The sequence below is a fragment of the Bombyx mandarina genome, chromosome 21, assembly GCF_030267445.1.
Source record: "Bombyx mandarina strain Sakado chromosome 21, ASM3026744v2".
NCBI lineage: Eukaryota > Metazoa > Arthropoda > Insecta > Lepidoptera > Bombycidae > Bombyx > Bombyx mandarina.
Window position 1 is genome coordinate 13,887,283 of NC_143227.1, and position 22,674 is coordinate 13,909,956.

Here is a 22,674-nt window from a genome sequence, read left to right on the forward strand (position 1 = left end):
CCTCATAGGGCGCGCACACTGGCGCGCAGCACAACGTCTGGCAGATGTGTTCTGGAGTCGCTGGCTCCGGGAGTACCTGCCCGACCTGCAGAACCGGCGGGAGCCCCACAGCCGCGGGCCCGCCCTGAAGATAGGCGACGTCGTGATAATAGCAGACGGAACGCTCCCACGGAACACCTGGCCACGTGGGATCATCCAGGAGGTTTACCCGGGGGCCGACGGCATCACTCGAGTGGTCGACGTGCGCACCGCCGGCGGTATCCTGCGACGCCCGGCGAAGAAGATTATCGTGCTGCCCACGATGACCGCCGCTCACCAGGGAGGATGCAGCGACGTGAACGACGCTGCACGGCGGGAGGATGTTCGCGACGGACATGAATAAATATAAGATTAGAATAGATATTGTTCGCGACGAACATTGATAGTTTAAAATAGATAGAAAATATAGTAATAGATAAATAGTTAAATAGAGATATGTTCGCCAAGAACAGCGAAAATAAATAGACATCCAAATAAACGGATATGTTGTGAAATAATAAATGTGAATAGAGATAGTTAAAAATAGGAAAATAGATATAAGTAAATTTGTAAATATTTGTTTGAAAATAAAGATTGGTCCTCGTGGTCTTTAATTTGGCGTGGGAACGCAGGAGCGAGTCACAATACGGGCAACTAATAGAGCGACTAGGCAAAACAATAGGCGAGCGAGGCGGCCGAGAGAACAATAGACGCCCACCGTGCTCGGACTCATAATAGCGCTGGCCGAGTGCGTGTGGGCGACCATAAATAAGGGGCCTACCTCGCTGCAAATTCAGTTCGAGACAGCGAGCCGACGAGTCAAGACCTCTCCGGAAGAAGAGGAGAGCGCCAACCGAACAAGAAAAGACTCGCTCCTGCGCCCTGCGCCGGTCAAGCCACGAGGACCGTGTGAACGCCATACTTGAAGCCTTCGTTATTTTCCTCGAACCAATCCCAGCACCCGTTCCGCGACAGCCACTGCGGCAATACTCGAGCCACCACGTTTGCCACGAGTAAGAAGTCTAAAAATCACACGTGGTGGCCGAAACCTGAGCGGTGGCCGTCCGGAATACATATTTTTATGAAAAAATATTAATAATACCTATGAAATTCAAAAGAGAGAAAAAAATGATTCCAACAGACAGAATTTATTTACGATTACGGTTTGTTTGATAATACCGTCGCCTTTCCTGATGAAAAATAGAATTACGTCAAAAAGAAATATGTCCTAAAAGTGATTGACAGTATACATTACCTATACAATTTACGAATGTGTTTAATCTGTGAAACGGGAATTGCAAAGTATTTTCGTGCCTAGTTTTGCTTATGTAAACAAATTAAAGAATACCATGTATTTTGTATCTTGAGTTATTTACAGAGAAACGTAGTGGTATATTATCGTTGTTTTCAGGTAGCTAGTAGTGTTCATTAACAATGAGTTCGAAAAAGGGGAAACGAAGTGCTGGGAACAAACACTTCCCCATTGCGGAGTCAGTGAGCATAGCGCTGAAAATTCAGTTGGACAAGTTCATCAGTGATGACAACGAAACCGAACTTAAGTTTCCATCGTTCTTGTCGGCTCAAGAGCGCGGTTTTATTCATGAGACTGTTGTTAAATTAGGACTCAAATCAAAATCGCGCGGGAAAGGTATCATCTTTTATCACAAAAATAAAAATTTGTTTCTGTTATGATTCATCAAATGAAATTAATTCATTCCTAAATCATGGGCATGAAAATTTGTTAAGGAACTCAATTGTTGAAATACAATATACTATTTTAAAACATTACAATTAAATTACGTTACAAATCTGTAACATTTTGCAACTTCAAATTGTCTTAAAAGTTATCTTGCATTTCATTTATTTCTAATAATTTGCGATTGAAAAATAGGTTAAATATTGTGCTATTCGATAGCAAAAATAATTTTTGATAATTTCAATACAATACATAATTACTAAAATCATATTCCCAGGTGTCAACCGCTATTTAACAGTATACAAAAGAGTAGGATCATCAATAATACAAAATGATGCAAAACTCATTTTGGACTCAAACATGAGGTGTAGCATTGCAGAGCTATCAAATACTTTTCCCATCACTAACAAAGAGAAGGATGATTTAAGCAGTTGTCCTGAAAAGGAAAGAAGCCCCCAACTCTCGCACAAGAGTTTGGGGCAACTCAATAATGGAGTTGCACAGGTTTGTTACAAATTTCATTTGAATAATTAGTGACAAATAATTAGTAACTATGTGCAACGCTAGACATTCTCAATCAAGATAACATCAGGGAATTTTAATCCAAATAAAAAACTGGAAGCTATGGTGCTTATATTGCGAGCTGTTGCTTATATTGCTGCAACATTGATATTGTGAGCTGTTCCAGCAGCATTAGTTCCACGCCGGAACTCATATTAAAAAATCACTTAAATTTTCGAAGTACCCATCTTTCTTGTCTAAACTGAATAAAAAAATAATTGAAAGTCAATAATCGAATGTTGCACATTTTTTAAAAGATGAATCTCATAGGTACCATTTGAAAAAAGTTTCACTCAAAAATCTCAAACCATGAAGGTTCTATGTCAATTCGAAGTATCTATTACAATAGAATGGCAATTTCATACTTTAACCTCTATTATTATTTATGTAAGCTTGGGGTAGTAAAAAATTCAGTATTGTATTTAATAAATATGTATGGAATTTCTCTACTTGTCTCTGTTAAAATCTTATATGTAATGAAGAAAGACCGTGAGAGATAAGAGTCTCCAATTACTCCTGTGCAATAATGTATTATTCAACTTTAAATCAATAATATCATAAAATATTGTGACTTGTTGAATATTCTCATAATAGTGTATAGTTTACATGCAGCAAAGACTATGAATAAAGTAACATCTGAAATGACACAGTGAAATGAACAGTATTTTTCAGATGGCTGTCAGGAAAGTATACAATGGGAACATTTCAGTATTAACCTTCTGTGCCTATACTGGTGACCGTAACATTATATATCGTAACGGGCAGCTCTTTTATCTTATGTTTGATATATTCCAACATTTTCATTATATTATTGGTATTATCTATTATCTATCTATCTATATAAATAAAAATGAATTACTGTTCATTAGTCTCACTAAAACTTGAGAATGGCAGGACCGATTTGGCTAATTTTGGTCTTGAATTATTTGTGGAAGTCCAGAGAAGGTTTAAAAGGTAGAAAAATATGAAAATGCTCAGAATGAAATAAAAATAACAATTTTGTTTTTCCTTTGATGTGTCCCCTGTCGGACAGATTCCTTTTGTTTGTTTTAAGTTTATTTTATACAAAAGTTTAGGTATTTTTTCGATTTATCGATCGAGGCACTACAAAGTCTGCCGGGTCAGCTAGTTCATAATAAAGATTCATAAATATATATAAATATATGCACCACTTGAGCACACCTGCATTAAAATAATTGCATTAACAATAATGAAAACAATGATTATTATTATTATTATTATTATTATTTTAATATAAATATATGCACCACTTGAGCACACCTGCATTAAAATAATTGCATTAACAATAATGAAAACAATGATTAGTCTTATTTTAATCAATTTCAGATTCCGAACACAACATACAATCCAGATTTATTGAAATTCAGAGAGAAACTTCCTGTTTATGAGCAGAGGCAAGATTTAATGAATGCCATCGTTCACAATCAGGTTTGTAGAAAAAGAGGTAAAAATTATAGTTAAAATTTTACCAGCTTACACTTGTGGTACATCAGGTACCAATGTTCCAGTGCAAATGTCATCCCTTTCATTAACATTACAACCTGCAGTTGATTGGTAAGAACGCGCCTCTCCGCAGACTAGTTGGGGAATTCAATAATTTGCATAAAAAGTATTCTCTGCACGTTTTTGCTGGCACTGTTGACAGTTTTAGATGAGAAGTCTACAACCTTGCTCAAGGCGTTTTTTAAATTAAGTAATAGCGTATTTGGTAGTAAATGTATAGTAAATGTAATAATAATAATGTAAGGTCTTCATGTAATGTTATATATGTTTTTTTTTTGTTTTTTTTTTATATAATGAACCTCTTTTTTTTCAATGCATGCAGTCAGTACCTGTAATGTTCTGTGCTGATGTATAACATGTTGGTACCGAATAAATAAAATAAAATTAAATTATAATGATACTGCCATAGGCATTATAACTAACTGCCTTATTTTTTGTACATGCAGAAAAACTGTGAATGTAGACGGGCAACTTCCAAAACAGAAATGCTTACTTTTCTTCAGCATTACCCGAATGTTATTTATCTACTGCATATGATTTGAAAGGAAAGGAAAAGTTGGGTTTTTAAAAGAACAAATCTGATTAAAACTTGGTACAGCAAAACCACCATCACAAGCACTTATTTATATTTATGTGTCAGAGCATTTTTTTTTTATTGCCTAGATGTGTGGACGAACTTACAGCCCACCTGGTGTTAAGTGGTTACTGGAACCCATAGACATCTACAACGTAAATGCGCCCCCACCTTGAGATATAAGTTCTAAGGTCTCAGTATAGTTACAACGGCTGCCCCGCCCTTCAAACCGAAACGCATTACTGCTTCACGGCAGAAATAGGCGGGGCGGTGGTACCTACCCGTGCTGACTCACAAAAAGTCCTACCACCAGAAATTACGCAAATTATAATTTTTCGGGTTTGATTTTTATTACACTATGCTATTCCTTCACCGTGGAAGTCAATCGTGAACAATTGTTAAGTACGTATTTTATTAGAAAAATTGGTACCCGCCTGCGGGATTCGAACACCGGTGCATCGCTATATACGAATGCACCGGACGTCTTATCCTTTAGGGCACGACGACGAGCATTCACGAACCTGTTATTCAATTTAATAACAAACAAAATACGACTATAAAATTTCAGGTCATTATAGTAGCCGGAGCTACAGGGTGTGGAAAAACAACACAGCTTCCACAACTGGTGCTGGAGTATTGTCAACAACGTGGTCTTCCAGCCAGACTGTACTGCACCCAGCCGAGGAGAATTTCAGCTGTGTCTGTAGCCGAAAGGGTAAGGAGTTCTTCTTCAACTTTAACCTTAACCAATCAGTATGACGAAGTCGTCGTGGCCTAAAGGATAAGACGTCTGGTGCATTCGTGTCGAGCGATGCACCGATGTTCGAATCCCGCAGCGGGTACCAATTTTTCTAATGAAATACGTACTCAACAAATGATCACGATTGACTTCCACGGTGAAGGAATAACATCGTGTAATAAAAATCAAACCCGTAAAAAATATAATTTGCGTAATTACTAGTGGTAGGACCTCTTGGGAGTCCGCGCGGGTGGGTGCCACCACCCTGCCTATTTCTGCCGTGAAGCGGTAATGCGTTTGGGTTTGAAGGGTGGGGCAGCCGTCGTAACTATACTTAAGATCTTAGAACTTATATCTCAAGGTGGGTGGCGCATTTACGTTGTAGAGGTCTATGGGCTCCAGTAACCACTTATTATCAGGCGGGCTGTGAGCTCGTCCACCCACTTAAGCAATAAAAAAAAGGCCTGCCTATGTGCGCCCCAAAGTAGCTGTTCAATAAGTTAGCTGTTATTCTAACGTTATTATAACATCAATCTTAACCCTTTGATTGCCACGGAGGTCACTGGTGGATGAGCCCGTGCTCGCCAACCTGTACTGGTGAAACTGGAAAGGCCTATGGGCCACCAGTAATCAATCATTAATAAAAAAAAGGTCTGCGGCGCGCTCAAGTAATTATGGCGACTTATGTTACTAAGGCGCCGGAATTTTCAGTAGACTGGGAGAGACGAACCCGAAGATACTGAGAATGCATCTATCTCTAAGAAACGCAAAAGACTAAAACATTTTGGTAGGCAGCGGCTTGGCTCTGCCCCTGGCATTGCTGACGTCCATGAGCGACGGTGACCACTTACCATCAGGTGGGCCGTATGCTCGTCTGCCTACAAAGGCAATAAAAAAAACATACATTAAAAATAAAAGAAGGCAAAGTTATCCGGGCGTTTAGTAACAGAAATCGATATAATTACTTCGTGCGCCGCGTCGAGCACCCGTAACCTACACGGCAGTCAAAAAGTTAAACTTTGAAAATTGCTATATTGCATTAATTTTCAATACCATTGTATTTTTAGGTGGCCTATGAAAGGATGGAGAAAATAGGACAGTCAATTGGCTACCAGATTCGTCTGGAGTCGAGAGTCAGTCCTCGAACGGTGCTCACTTACTGCACCAACGGGGTGCTACTCAGAACCCTCATGGGAGGAGACAGTGCACTTACTGGTATGTACCTGTGTTAATTGGGACTATTTAAGTTCGGTAGAGAGAGAGAGAGAATACACTTAATTTATTACTGGTGGTAGGACCTCTTGTGAGTCCGCACGGGTAGGTACCACCGCCCCGCCTATTTCTGCCGTGAAGCAGTAATGCGTTTCGGCTTGAAGGGTAGGGCAGCCGTTGTAACTATATTTGAGACCTTAGAACTTATATCTCAAAGTGGGTGGCGCATTTACGTTGTAGATGTCTATGGGCTCCAGTAACAACTTAACGCCAGGTGGGCTGTGAGCTCGTCCTCCCATCTAAGCAATAAAAAAAAATACACTTTATTGCACACCAAAACACAATTTACATTCAAAAACAAGCAGATACATTTGTACGATAGGCGGTCTTATAGCTAAAAGTGATCTCTTCCAGACAACCATTTCATTTACAGAAATTCTGGAATATATAAAAATTAGCAGGTATGTTCAGTAGGTGTTCCTTCACATTTTCTGTGAAGCAGGTTCCGTAGGTTTCCACACTGGTAATTATATACACCCTATATACATTTATGGAAGTGAATGAAAATTTAGTTAAATAATTCGGTCATTAATTGTTTTTGATTCATTCGTTACTCTAAAGGATGAATGAATGCAAATGAGAGTTTGGCTTCATGTTTCAAGATGGTATGACATTGATGCCCACGGGCTCAGTAACCAGGTTAGCACCAGATGGTCCCTTTATGTTTTACTTTGTTCACTGATGATTTGTCGCTATTGTCGCAGTATCATATGTGGCGGGTAGCCCTCATACAACGCAAGATACTTGACAGATGCCTGAATCTCGCTTACGGCATTTTCAAGATAATCTTGCATATATACAAGTTCCGAACAACAACATTTGGACCGTCGGTCCACCGAGCAATATCACTCGCTCGGTGGAAGATCTTCCCTTTCGTCGTTGAAGCCTTTCCTACACATCCTAAAAGCGATCTCTCCAAATCTTATTATTCTGTCAATAAGATGAATGTTTTGTTAAATAGAACTTTATCGACATGTTTATAAAATTTGAAATTATTTGATTAGGAAAATATGTGTTATTAATAAATATGGTTGTACGAAGCGCAATGTAGCGTGACGTGTTGTCGCTGACCCGGGGCTCCTGCTCGTTCCAGGCGTGACCCACATACTGGTGGACGAGGTCCACGAGCGCGACAAGTTCAGCGACTTCCTGCTGATCGCCCTCAGGGACGCGCTGCCCAAGCACAAGGACCTCAAGCTCGTGCTCATGTCCGCCACCATGGACACGCAGATATTCTCCAGGTTGTAACTTAACCCTCCCTAGTGCCGACTTTATTTTTACATATTTTGTAGAAATTGCAACGACTTTTTTTTTTAAAAGTACCTTATTATTAAAATAATTAAGAAACACTAGCTGACCCGGAAGTCTTCGTATTGCCTCAATCGAAAAATAAAATACCTAAACTTTTGTATAAAATAAACTTAATAAAATAAACAGCTAGTTATTAGTAATTTTTCATTCAGTCTGTTTGCACTCTGTGTAGTGGGCGCACAATACAATTATAATATTTTCCAATGTCCCTTGATAGGTACTTCAACAACTGCCCGGTAATAACCATTCCGGGGCGGCTCCACGAGGTCCAGCGGTACTATCTCGAAGACGTACTGAAGATAACCAAATACAGAACGCCGAAAATGGTTCAAGTTGAAAAGGAACTGAAGAATAAATTGAAGTCCGGCAGGAGCTACTGGTCGCAGCTGGAGAGTAAGATGACATTTCGACTTTGGGTTAACGATCCGCGGTGTGCACCCGCCCATAGACATTACTGCCCACGCTCCCACGGGACGTAGGGTCGAAACCCAGCATTGTCAACAGCAACCATGTTGTTGAAACCGGACCGAATGATACAAATGTTGGCACTTACCGTGATCTTATCAGATACTAGCTGTACCCGTCCGCTTCGCTGGCCATTTATAATTACACAAGCTTTTGCCCGCGACTCCGTCCGTATGGAATAGTTACTTTGGCATAACGCGAAATTTTACCCCACACTTCATTTACGTAGAAACTGAAAATATTTTAGAATTATAGAATGTTAAGGAGCTATTTAAACCCTTATTTTGAAACATTCGTTATTGGTGCTCCACTTGTATTGGTCTTACCGTGATGTTATATAGCCTATAGTCTTCCTCAATGAATGGGTTATCTAACACAGAGGATTTTTCAAATCGGACCAGTAGTTCTTGAAATTAGCGCGTTCAAACAAAAAAACTCTTAAGCTTTATAATATTAGTATTGATCGTTATTTCTCACCCCCACAAAGATTCTCATTATTAAGGCCCTCGCAACTGGTGAAGGGAGTCCAACACTCATATAAATATTCCCATTATCCTTATCCATTAAGTATATGTATTTTCTACATGGATACCAAGTTTGAAGTCAATCGGATGCATGGTTCGGTAGTTATAACGGAACATCCGAAAAAAGCACTGTAGATTTATATATTAGTATAGATATAGATATGAGATTGAAGTCTAGATTCCGCCTGAACCCACGACAACTTCACAGAACGGTACTCCAGACCACCACCTGTGTGGGTCATAGCACCCAGCGACAACTTACATACGGTTTTTTTTCAAGCTCAAAAAGCCGAAGACGGACCAAGCAAGGAAGTTAAAGAAGAAAAGGAGAATGTTCTGGATGCAGGTCTGCAGGCAGACATGGACGAGTTCATCGATGAATGCTTCAAGGAAGGCAGCTTGGTTAGTTTTACTCTTGAATTAACTTCGTCTGGTTATTGCTTTTGTATTATCATAATTTCGGTTAAAACATTTCGTTTACATACAAAAAAGAATAGAAGATCTAAAATTTGAAAATAATGTGAAATAGAAATAGGTACATATTATATACAAATCGCGGTGGAGGAAAGCGATGCTTGGTTCGACTAAAACGCCCAAGCTGACGATCGCTTGTGGGACACACAGACACGCAGTCAGACTGCATCTCAGCATCATTATCTGCTTCTCGTGTAACGAACTAAGAAATCGAAAATAGAATTTTTGCATAATAGGTGTCTGGCTATAAATAAATGTAACGTAAATATAATTTACCGATGTAAATGGAAGAATTTGATTCGAGCCCTATAGCCCAGCAGAGGGTAATAGGAAAGAAAGAAGAAAAAGGCGTCTGGCTACTATGCCGGCGTCACTGCAGCCAATTTGAAACTGCTCATCTGCCATTGACTCGTTTGGTTGTTCCGTAGTCTGAACTTTATTCATGTAAATATGGTGCAAATTAGGGAGGCGTATCAACAGTGTTTTCATAACAATTATGTACAACAGGTATTTTAATGTAAACGAAAAATTACCAGACAAATTTACGGATCTGACTAAATACAAAAGCAATAATGACTATTGACGTATGAGATGTGAAATCGAATATAAGAGTATCAAGCTCTCAGGGCTAGGCATAGATATTTTACGACATAGGCAACCTCCAAATATGGATAATATGTAAATGGCTTTTAAGAATCGATTTTTATCCACAACTACATGTAATAGCAGCAATGCATAAAATTATAATTGGCTCCTAAAAATTTTAAATTTATAAATTGCTGATATTAATACATATTTAGAGAAAAAATTAGCTAATTTTTCAATCATATTAAATTTTCTCAAAATAATGTCTCTTGAATATAGTTGTTCATTGATTTTTTTGGTTTGTTCAATCAATCAATTTGTTCAATTTTGGTTTTTGGTTTGTTTTAGATAATTTTATTTTAAAATGGCATTCGACACTGACAGATGTAGTGCGAATCGCGCTCAAAAATATAGTTTGAAGAAAGACCTATGTCCTTTAGCAGTGGGATAACTCTGAAGGCGCCGCCGAGACCTTATATACGAAATTTGACACAATATCGTTAGCGCGATTCAGGAATTTCACCCTAAAATGTATAATTTTATGATATTTTTTTATTTTAATTTTTTTATATATCGTAAATTAGACCGTTGCTCCCCCTTTAAAAATTATTTATAATTATTTAATTCGGTAATTTGTTTAAAAAATATTTTTATCGAAGGTTGTACGAACAAGGTACGAGTGCCGCCATCTATTGGCGAAATGTGAAACTTGTTCACCACAAGTCTTGTTTAGATATTACAAATGTATAAGATTTTGTTTTAATTGATTTTATTTTTAATTTATGAATGTGTATTGTTGTATATACATAAATGTAATCATAGGTCGTGTCTTGTTTTTTTAATTCTTAATTTTTTTATTTCTGTCGTAATTTAACAATACTTTTTAAATAGGTAGGTAGAAAGATATCTTGTATCATTGTCTTTCTAAAATATTTTTTTTTGTCAACTGATACGCATGAAAGTAATTGTTTTACGGATCACGTGTTACTTTACAAAGAGATTCTACAAACCGTTCAAATATTAAGGAACTTTGTCTACAATAATGTTAATAACGATTTTTCGTAGTTAAGCGTTTTGTTTATTGCTTATTAACGGGTAAACGAGTTCACGGTCCGCCTGCTGTTAAGTGGTCTTGTGGGTTCGCACGGGTAGGTACTATCAGGTGCATAGGTATCATAGATAGGGAAATATGGAAGGGTAGAGCAGTCGCTGTACTGTAAAAACCGAGACTTAGAACTCATGTCTCAAGATGGGCATTGAGGTTGTTGATCTGTGGGCTCCGGTGACCACTTTTTTTTTTATTGCTTAGATGGGTGGACGAGCTCACAGCCCACTTGGTGTTAAGTCGTTACTGGAGCCCACAGATATCTACAACGTAAATGCGCTATCCACCTTGAAATTCATCAATAGTTTTCGCAGGGCACGCGATGTAAAGAATATTTTAGGTTATTTTTTACACCTTGGGTTACATTATTGGAGTTTTAGTAAGGTTCCCTAATTTTTTTCAAAAAAAGATTATAGCCCATGTCACTCGGGAATAGTGTAGCTTCCAAAAAGTGAAAGAATTTTTGAAATCGGGTCAGTAGTTTCGGAGCCTATTCAATACAAACAAACAAACAAATCTTTCCTCTTTCTATTAATAGTATAGATGTTATTCCTTCACCGTGGAAGTCAATCGAGAGTGTTTTATTTTATTTTATTTTTTATTGCTGAGTTGGATGGAAGAGCTCACAGCCCACCTGGCGTTAAGTGGTTACTGGAGCCCATAGACATCTACAACGTAAATGCGCCACCCACCTCGAGATACAAGTTTTAAGGTCTTAGTATAGTTACAACGGCTACCCCACCCCTCGAACCGAAACGCATTGCTGCTTCACGGCGGAAATAGGCGGGGTGGTGGTACCTACCCGTGCAGACTCCCAAGAGGTCCTACCACCAGTGATTACGCAAATTATAATTTTGCGGGTTTGATTTTTATTACACGATGTTATTCCTTCACCGTGGAAGTCAATCGTGAACATTTGTTGAGTACGTATTTCATTAGAAAAATAACGCCAGGTGGGTCGTGAGCAAGAGTGATGATGGTGGGATGGTCGGTTGTGGTTCCAGGACTCGTTCTGCCAGCTGCTGTACATGTACCTGTCGGAGGGCGTGCCCGTGCAGTGCGCGCACAGCCGCTCGGGCCGCTCGGGGCTCATGGCGGCGGCGGCGCGCGCCCTGCCCGAGACGCTGCACCAGCTGCTGCACATGGGTACGGCACACCCGCACCGCGACCGACGCGAGGGTCTACTGTACCCAGAGCGCCTTGATAAGCAATTTTTTTTATTGTCTTTGTAGACAGACGAACATATGGTCCACCTAATGATGATTGGTTACCGTCGCCCATGGACATCAGCAAACTGCCACACGTACTGTTAAAACTGAGATCTTACAACTCATGTCTCGAGGTAGGTGGCGGCATTTAACTACTTAAACAGGCAGCGGCACGGCAGTGACCCTGGCGTTGCTGATGCCCGTGAGCTATAGTGGCCACTCACCACCAGGTGGGCAGTACGCTCGTCTGCGTGTAGGCAATTGTAGGAGCAAAATAATAATAATTAAAAACATAGGACAAAGATCCTTGCGTAGATAATCATCAATCCTGAGGGTCGTGGACTCATGAGGCGTTCTTGGGAAAATAAAATACACATGGTGGGGCCCCGCGTTCTTCCACGGCAGTGCTTTTGGAAGAGATTTAGTTCTTCAAGGCCGCTGAAGCCTTATTTGGGTCCGGCTAATTAACCGCCGCCCGACATTCGGCGTTGACTGTTTTAAGGTGGAAAGGTCTAACTCCAACTCCTCTTTTCTCATCCGGACTTGGGACCGGCATTGGTAGGATAAAGATGCCTTTATTAACAATCTTATTTCATATTTAGGTACATAGTATTAATGTAATTTTTCTAAACATTTGACATCGGCAATGATTGTTTTGCCTTCGCATAGGCCTTCCTCAAATCCTGCCACAAGTCCAGGTCGTGACATTTCCTCTTCCACGAAGACCCAGCTTAGGAATGGTCGTCCTTTTAATCCTTACCCTTCTCGAGGGTATTAAAAACGTAAATTCATTTTCAATAATTGCCAGGTGCCGATCCATCCGCCAAAGACAAAGACGGCAAGACGGCGTACGACTACGCCGTGGACAGCGGACACGCCGAGTCCGCCAAGCTACTCGCCACCTTCAACCTCACCGAGGACTCCAAAGAAAACCTGGAGGACAACGACGGCGACAACTTCCTCCTCGACGTGTACCACCACACCTTCTCCGAGGAACTCATAGACCACGACCTGATGCTGGCTCTCATCAAGTACATCCACGTCACGCTGCCCAAAGGGAGCATACTGGTGTTCCTCCCGGGCTACGACGACATAGTGACCCTGAGGGACATGATCCAGTCTTGTCCGGAGATGAACGCCCAGAAGTACCAAATGTTCACGCTGCACAGCAACATGCAGACGGCCGACCAGAAGAAGGTGTTCAACGCGCTGCCCAACGCCAGGAAGATCATCGTCTCGACCAACATCGCGGAGACGTCCATCACGATCGACGACGTGGTGTTCGTGGTGGACTCGTGCAAGGTGAAGGAGAAGTACTACGAGTCCAACGGCGGCGTGTGCACGCTGCAGTGCGTGTGGAGCTCGCGGGCCTGCTGCCAGCAGCGCGCCGGCCGCGCGGGCAGGACCAAGCCCGGCCACTGCTTCCACATGTGCTCCAAGCGACGCTTCCAGACCCTGCCGCTCAACTCCGTGCCGGAGATCCTCCGCGTGCCCCTCCAGGAGCTGTGTCTGCACACCAAGCTGCTGGCTCCCGGGAACACGCCCATCGCTGACTTCCTGTCCAAAGCGTTGGAGCCTCCCTCGTTCCTGGCCGTCAGAAACGCGGTCACGTTACTGAAGACCATAGGGGCCCTGACCCCCATGGAGGACTTGACGGAGATCGGCCAACATCTACTAGACCTGACCGTGGAGCCCAAGTTAGGGAAGATGTTGCTTTACGCGTGCGTGATGAAGTGCCTCGACCCTATACTGACCATAGTGTGCAGTCTCGCGAATAAAGAACCTTTCCAAATATCTTTGAACCCTGAAAACAGGAAGAGAGGAAGTGCGGCTCGAAAAGAGTTCGCAGCCGACAGCTACTCCGACCATATGGCCTTATTGAGAGCTTTCCAAGCTTGGCAGACAGCGCGAGCGAATGGAAACGAAAGAGCTTTCTGTACGAAGAACCTTATATGCGGAGCCACCATGGAAATGATCGTGGGATACAGATCTCAATTGCTGGCCCAATTAAGAGCTCTGGGACTCGTCAAAGCTCGAGGATCGGGAGACATCAAAGACGTAAACTTGAACTCTGAGAAGTGGCATGTGGTGAAAGCTGTGTTAGTTAGCGGCCTATATCCGTCCATAGCCCGCGTGGACAGGGACACCGGTACTTTGCGAACTTCGAAAGAAGTCAAAGTGGCATTCCATCCCAGTTCCACTTTGCACAAGGGCGGCGGTATCACGGGCTCCCAAAAATCGGTCATCAATGTTCCCACCGACTGGGTCGTGTTCGAAGAAATCTCACGAGCGGGACGGTTCTGTTTCATTCGGTGCAACACCCTGGTGACGCCGCTGACCGTGGCGCTGTTCGGCGGCCCGCTGCGGCTGCCCCCCGGGGCGCTCACGCAGCGCGCCAACCCCCCGGGGCTGTCCAGCGACTCGGACAGCGAGGCCGACGAGAGCAACGCGTCCCCGGACACGGCCGTGCTCGCGCTGGACGACTGGATGGCCTTCACGGCAGACGCGTCCGACGCCATCAGCGTCTGCTACCTGCGACAGAAGCTCTGCGCTTTGGTCATCAGACGCATGTCGAACCCGGCCAAGCCCACGACGCCCCTGGACGACCAGATTCTGAACACCGTCGTCCATATCCTCGGAGCCGAAGAGAAGAACGTGGGCTTGAGTCAACCGAGCGGCATCGGCCAACGTCCCAAACCCTTGACCTTAGACTCGCCAAACTGGAGAATGAGGGTGGAAGAAGATCAGTACAGACACGACAAGTACTACCCGCAGTACAGCCAGCCGGAGTACCAGAATACCTTCTACCCGAACTACTTCAGGAACGGCCAGGGAAGGCCCGGCTGGAGGGGCGACGTGATGCCTCAGGGCTTCTCGCCGCAGTACAATGGCCCTAAGAGCCCTATGTCTCCGAACGGAAAGGTCATGATGCCCAACATGGAGAAGTACGGCGAGGGCGCGGAGGGAAACGCGAAGCAGTTCATGATAAAAGTGGACGAGCTGCACGCGCTGGAGGCCGCCTACAGCACGGGCAGCTACGTGTTCGCGCAGAACATCGCCAAAAGACTGCAGAAAGCTAAAATGGTGAGGATTGTATTGTACTACAACTCCAGTCTTTATTCTTCTCTTACTTTGTACTTTGTAACGTACGAGCACTGATATTACATTCATTTGTTTCAATATTCCAGGAGGGTCATCGTGTAACAGTATTCTTCTCGTGTCCGAGCGCCAACAAGTTCGTGGGCTGCGCGAACCTTCTGGACGTCAGCGGAGCCCTAGAGTGGATCTCCACGCAACAGGTGCCTTATCATATGGTTCGGTAAGTTTTAGTGAAGCCTCCCGCCACGTGCGTAATAATTGTAAATCAGTACAGCGTAACAATGAATGCTCTGTGATATAAGTAACGTCCGCTCGGTGCGCTTGTCGACAGACACTCGTGCGGGGGGGCGCGGGGCTGCGTGTGGCGCGAGGGGGAGCTGTGCGGCGCGGGGGGCGGCGCCCTGCTCGCGCACAGCCGGCGCCGGCACGCGCGACACCCGCACTGACACGTGCGCGCCCGCGCCCACACGTGCGCGCCCGCACCGACGCACGCACGTGCGCTCCTCAATATACGTAATGTGTATTCATTTAAAGGCACAACTAGACTAATTCATTCGCATTTAGAAAATGATTAATAATTTCGGTTTTTTGTTGTTGTGGGTTAACACTTCATTGTTCTAGTGACAGAAAGCTTTGCCCGACTCTGTCTTTGTCATAAAACACTGACTCACGGCTGTGAGAAAAATAGATGTAAAATAATAAAACACAGCCGTCATGAAAAAGTAAATTATTATATTTTAATATATTTTAAAGTCATACGAGAGTTGAGTGTACATGTTTTTATTTGTTATAATATATATTTTTAATTTTATTCGGACTCAAGTGAGCATTGATTTGTCGACACTAGATGTGACCCTAGCCGTTTATATTTATATATGTAATTATAATTTTATAACATTCTACGATAGGTTTCTTTTTTTTTATGTTATGGTCTGGTATCGAGACCTTTAAGCCAAGTAATATATTTTCTGCTTCACTCATACTATGATATGAAGCGTAATAAGATGAAGTTGATTAATTTGAGACTTGAATCAACTGGGATGATATTGAATGAAACGAAACTAGATGAAAAAACTTCAGAGGTGTCAAGGGACACCCGGATGTAACGAAGTTCTTTTCGATTAATTAGTGAAGGAATTGTAATTTTTTTTGAAGTTATAACAATAAATTACGGCGTTATGAAGAAGAAAAAAACAATACTATGAACTAAATTACTATTGTTGAAACGCTATCTCGAGAAACTGTACTCATTACGCGGACCAATCGGATACGAGCAATGTCACGCGATAAGCGCGATACACGTTGATTGGTCAGAATGACGGATCTAAAAAGTGTCGTGACAACTTTTCGTAAGAATTTTTTCCGTCTAGCCCCCTTTCACAACGCGCGATAAGGAACTTCGTTCCAATAAGTCTAAGTAAAATGGTTGTTATTTACTGAGACAACTTAGTGGATTTTTAGGAAGAAAAGCAACAACCCTCGGCTCTGTTTCATTTTTCCATATTTGTGCAATTTGGCTGAAGCTAAACAGGGAATAAACCACCGAAGAAACATTAAATTAACGAAATAAAACATTTCACACAACTTCGCTCCTCGCGTTCAAGCCAATAACTCACATCGATATGAGTACTCTATCATCAAGGTTGTCACATATGATCTTTGCTTATATCAATCGTTTCTTTCTATTATGAGACTGTACAGTATGTCCACACAACCCTCTGTTGTGATAATGATAACAACTCCAATATTGAGTAATTGTTTATTGATATGCTTACACTGATTGGTCACAGCAGTGATTCTCAACCTTTTTTTGTTGCGGCACATATTTAACGATTTCAAAATTTGGCGGCACACAAAAAAAAAAGATAAAAATTATTTACTTACTACAACACACTGCATAAATAGTTTATCAAAAAAATTTAATATACGAAATAAACTAAAATATACTATAATTTTTTTTATGTGGATTTAAATATATATTCATGTTTAAAATATTTTTCTTTTAAAATTATATAATTTAATAATATTAACATTATTATATATTCCCAAAATTTGGCGGCACACTTTTGAAATTTGGCGGCACACATAAGTGCCGCGGAACAGTGGTTGAGAATCACTGGGTTACAGTTTATATGATAAAAATGACAATTATGCGAGTACGCGACGCCTTGTTGATGGCGGTACACGAACTGAGTGGAAAATCAATGAGTTTAATATAAAATGCATCGGCATGCAATATGATGTGCACGGTGGTCCGTACAGAGACAAAAGTTATATTTATAACATAAAATAATATAATAGTTCTCCCTATAAAAGAATTCGATTCGCTCACATTACATTTAATTAAATAAAAAAAAATCCTAGTTGCGTATATATTGTACTTTTACTGTTGATATCTCTCGTTTATATTATTGACGTCATTGACCATTGACCCGACTGCGGTCCACGAAAACTGTAAATTATTTAAAACACCCGATAATATATAGTGACAGTAACATATGCGAGATAAACCGGTAATAGTATTTTTAGTTACGCATTAAACTCGTGAGAAACGAAGAGGATATAATGTCATTTCGTTATCGTGGCAGCCCTAAAATTTAGACTTAAGCCGTTTTTATTTATTTATGTAAACAATTAGCTAAATTATTAACATTTAATGTACATTACAAACACTGTGTGCTGAATTCTTACCGCGCTTATAGTTTTAATTAGTTTCTGATATCTCCGAGTTGGAAGGTCAAGTTAGGGTTAGTAAAATTCAGTGTCCCTCAAAGTCGAAGAAAATTCAGTGTTTCTCAAAGTGTCCAGAGAAAACTGTCCTGTATGAGAGGGTAGTCAGGTCTGTCTGTTCGTTCCGTTCTACCCACAGTCTTCGGTTCACTCGAATCAACTCATTCATACTAATAATATAGTAGCGAAAGCTCGTTATTAGTTAGTTCATTAAATAGCAAAATATTATATTAACTGACGTACAAATAATGTTCAAATTACATAACGCTATGTATATGTGCCTTTGTAATTATTTAGTTTGTATATAATTGATTTAATGAATTTACAAAGAGCGCGCTTTGAGAACTATTCGATGATCTTGAAAGTGTTCAACTGAAATGGCAGAATTTAGGATTATGCAGGGAGATGTAGTTCCGCCCGATTGCCGCGGCGTGCAAGCCCGAAGTACATTTGCACGTGTGTCAACTCTAAGTACACCTGCACGTGTGCCAGCCTTAAGTATATGTGCACGTGTGCTAACCCTAAGTACATTTGCAGATGTGCCAACTCTAAGTACACCTGCACGTGTGCCAGCCTTAAGTATGTCTGCACGTGTGCTAGCCCTAAATACATTTGCACGTGTGCCAACTCTAATTACACCTGCACGTGTGCCAGCCTTAAGTATATCTGCACGTGTTCTAGCCCTAAATACATTTGCACGTGTGCCAACTCTAATTACACCTGCACGTGTGCCAGCCTTAAGTATATGTGCACGTGTGCTAACCCTAAGTACATTTGCAGATGTGCCAACTCTAAGTACACCTGCACGTGTGCCAGCCTTAAGTATGTCTGCACGTGTGCTAGCCCTAAATACATTTGCACGTGTGCCAACTCTAATTACACCTGCACGTGTGCCAGCCTTAAGTATATCTGCACGTGTTCTAGCCCTAAATACATTTGCACGTGTGCCAACTCTAATTACACCTGCACGTGTGCCAGCCTTAAGTATATCTGCACGTGTGGTAACCCTAAGTACTTTTGCACGTCCGTCAGCCCTAAATATATTGCACGCGTGCCAGTCCTAAGTATATCTACACATGTGCTAGCCCTAATTAAATCTGCACGTGTACCTTGCTGTTGTTTTTAAAGAAGTGTGATATTTTTCTTCTTTTTCTCGATTTTATTTATATTTATCATATCCATGGTGCGTGAGATGTTTGGGAAGAGGCGTTTAAGATGTCGTTTTACTCGGTGAGGTCGGAATGTTTGGTATCAAATGTCCGTTCGTCATGTCGATTGCTTGAAGCTGTGAGGCGGTAGGTGCGTTAGGGGTTAGCGGGAGGTCAGATCGGAAGCCGAGACAAGGATCTACTGCTCTGAGTTTTTTGAAAGAAAAAAAAACCTTTGTTTTCAATAATTGTTACTTATGTTATGTAAGCATTCGATTAGCGTTTTGCTTTATGTTCACGACTAGTTATCATCAAGTGGATCGTATGCTAGTCTGCCTTGAAGGGCGATGGAAATGGTTGTATACAGTGTTGCAGTAATGCAACGCGGGTTACTACTTGTGATGTACTTTATCGAGTTTTTTTTATAATTTTTACTATAAATTTGATTTCTATTCTTCCTAATTTAAAGTCTGTTAACAAAATAGATGCATAGTTTTTCTTGTTCATTATTATTGTTACATAAAGATGTAAAATTGATTTACTGGTGGTAGGAGCTCTTGTGAGTCCGCACGGGTAGGTACCACCACTCTGCCTATTTCTGCCGTGAAGCAGTAATGCGTTTCGGTTTGAAGGGAGAGGCATCCGTTGTAATTATACTGAGAACTCATATCTCAAGGTGGGTGGCGGCATTTACGTTGTAGATGTCTATGGGCTCCTATATGTGCAATAAAAAAAAGAATTAATATGTCGACATTGACGTAATGTGGCTTCCGTAATTCAAGAACAATGATATTATAATTAGTACAGCACAAACTTATAGTTCGGTGTAAAAATAGCGCTTTAATAGAACCAGTGATTTCGTTTGTTTGTTCGTTGTATTGTGAATGTGGCTCCGATCGTGTCACGCGAGCCAGTTCAGGCTTCACACTCGGACGAGGATCCGAGATGACCACACGAGAACAATGTGTTATAAGCCTCGGACGATGCTTGCTCAGAACTTTTATGGAACAATTTTCTAGATTAAGCTAGCGGAAATTATATGTATGTATAAAAAATTGGGAAAATGGTGTGCTCGTACCTTGGTGCACGTGAAAGAAGTGAAACTTCTTTGGTGGTATGTAGTATTGTGTTTATCTTCATTTTTCATCCTTAAATTAAATTTCTCTTGTAATGGCGAATCCTGTGTATAAGAGAAAGGACTTCTTCACCGTTTATATGTATTTTAAATTATATAGGTATAGAAAAATAAAAATATATTTTTTAAATCCTTCATTAAAAATAAAATATAAGATACATAGTTAATATATTATGTTACTGCCATCTACAGGAGCAATGAGAAACTAATAACAAGCCATCTGGTGGCCGACGACTGTAAAAATGTGTACGAGAAACAACCAAGCTCGCTTTCTCACTCTCGCTCGTCCTAAATTGTATATTGCCTCTCTAGCCGTAACGAATCTGTCGCGATTAAAATTTTACTCTCAACGCGCCTAAAGAAGTTTCACTTCAAAAACATTCATTCGCGTATTCGGTTTTATGTTATATCCTTGTTAAATCGTAAATGTACGAAGTGAATGAACAAATTGTATGTAGTGAGTATGCGAAACAAAAGTATTCAGTAGCATAATCTATCAACATTTAAATGTCACATGCTAGATGTGCAAACAAAGGAAAATATCAATTATAATCGATATTTCAAACACGCTGAGCTCTTGTGGTCGGTAAGGTTTGCAATAGCCCAGCGCCGTACCACGGAGCGCAATCCCGGGTTGTAAATCCCCGTGAGCACGGGGCTTACCGCTACGCTGTTGTGAATGGATTTGAACATTACTCTTTATGAAGCAATATAATTTGTCTGATCGAAAGATCATTTTGATTGTGTAATATCGATCGAAATTGCAAAAATATTTCTGTTATATTAATCTTTCCTATTAACACCGAAATTAATTTAATGAAAAATTTAGATAATTATTGACATTTCAAATGTATAGTTACAACAAAGTCGATAACTCTGACTTTTCTATACTAATATTATAAAGAGGAAAGATTTGTTTGTTTGTTTGTTTCGAATAGGCTCCGAAACTACTGGAGCGATTTGAAAAATTCTTTTTCCATTAGAAGCCGACATTGTCCCTGATGAACATAGGCTACTTTTTTTTAATTTTTTGTTTTATTTTTTTGGTTTCATGTGTGTTTTAATGTTTCCGAAGCGAAGCGAGGGCGGGTCGCTAGTGTAGAAATAAATATATATTTATATATGTTGGAAGCTCACTTTAGCATTTGCGCAGTTGGAAACTTTACATCTCAAAACGTATAAATTAATGCTTTCGTAGTGCACAGTACAGGAGCCCCGGGACAGCAATATACGGGTACATATTTAGATTTACACCATGTTGTCTACAGCACGGTGTCCCGCGCGTGCCTAACTCAGGACAGACTTTTTTTTTGTTCCTACCTGAGAGCCTTGAGAGGCTATTTCAGCGTAACCTGACTAGTAGGTGAGCTTACGGGGCTCTAACCTGACGACGTTGCTAATACAAACCCTAGCAAGAGCAGTGCTTCGCAGAATCTATCACCGGATCGGAAACGCGACCCACTGAGAAGATCCGCCGAGAAACTCAGTAGGCTGTCTGAGGGTTAGGACAGACACAAGCTCTCAGTTTCAATTATACCTTTGATATTTAAATTAAAAAGAACCAATTAGATCGTAGAGGATTAACGATTTTAATGAAATTACTGAAATATTTGTTTAATACTTTTTTAAATAATTCTACTTAAATTAAATTATAAACATTGAATCTTTTAAGGGAAAAAAATGAATTGTACTGTTGTTAAATTTAGAAAATTATCATCGGTGTTGCCAGTTCAAAAATCAGCGTCGCTAGAGCTGAATATTTCGTTAATGTTATGTTCTTTAAATATCGTATGTTGGAAAATGTTTTTATATTGATAAAAACTTGTTTGAAGTGTTTGTATGTAACAAATTAAGCATAAAGCGTGAAGGTTATAATGTATCTGTACTTAAATAGTTTTTTTTTTTCGTGTAAATAAATTGAGGAATATTGAAGTATGTTTTATTGCCCGGATGTTTGTAAATGGAATTGAAATTACATAATGCATAAACCCATTCCATCGTCAGCCCTTATTTTACGCAGTTAGGGTAAACTGAAAGTAGGTAGGTACAAAAAAGTTTAATAACAACAGGTAAAATTGTAAAAATTTCGGCACATAAATTCGTTCTAAAGTGACTAAAAACGTGAAAAAGACTAAGAACTTTTTAAAAATAGTAGGATAACAGTCGAATGACATAAGAGTGATCACCATTAAAATGCGGGCGTGCAGAGACTACGATGTGTTCATCATCATCAGCCTTTATCTGCCCACTGCTGGACATAGGCCTTCCCCAATGCGGTCCTCCGCCTTCCGCATCCAACGACTTCCCGCCGTGCGCACTAAGTCGTCAGTCCACCTGGTTGGGGGACGCCGCACGCTCCTTGTACCCATCCTTGTACTACGATGTGTTCGCGCACATAATTTATGTAGAAATATGTGGGACCCTCACATATATCTACATAATTTCATAATCATCTCATATCTCAAGGTGGGTAGCGGGATTAATGTTTTTGATGTATATCTGATAA

The 22,674-nt window shown here is 40.7% G+C and overlaps 1 protein-coding gene across 1 annotated transcript; it reads left to right on the top strand.

Moving 5' to 3' along the window:
• Positions 1-1,252: 1,252 nt before the first annotated feature.
• Positions 1,253-22,100, top strand: LOC149500543 (3'-5' RNA helicase YTHDC2). Its single transcript, XM_089736476.1, has 13 exons — positions 1,253-1,346; positions 1,430-1,666; positions 1,992-2,218; positions 3,623-3,724; positions 4,942-5,088; positions 6,180-6,327; positions 7,478-7,625; positions 7,913-8,088; positions 8,965-9,086; positions 11,853-11,994; positions 12,865-15,140; positions 15,245-15,375; positions 15,487-22,100. The coding sequence occupies exons 2-13, from the start codon at positions 1,453-1,455 to the stop codon at positions 15,599-15,601; spliced, it is 3,948 nt and encodes a 1,315-aa protein (XP_089592602.1). The 5' UTR covers positions 1,253-1,346; positions 1,430-1,452; the 3' UTR covers positions 15,602-22,100.
• Positions 22,101-22,674: the final 574 nt, after the last annotated feature.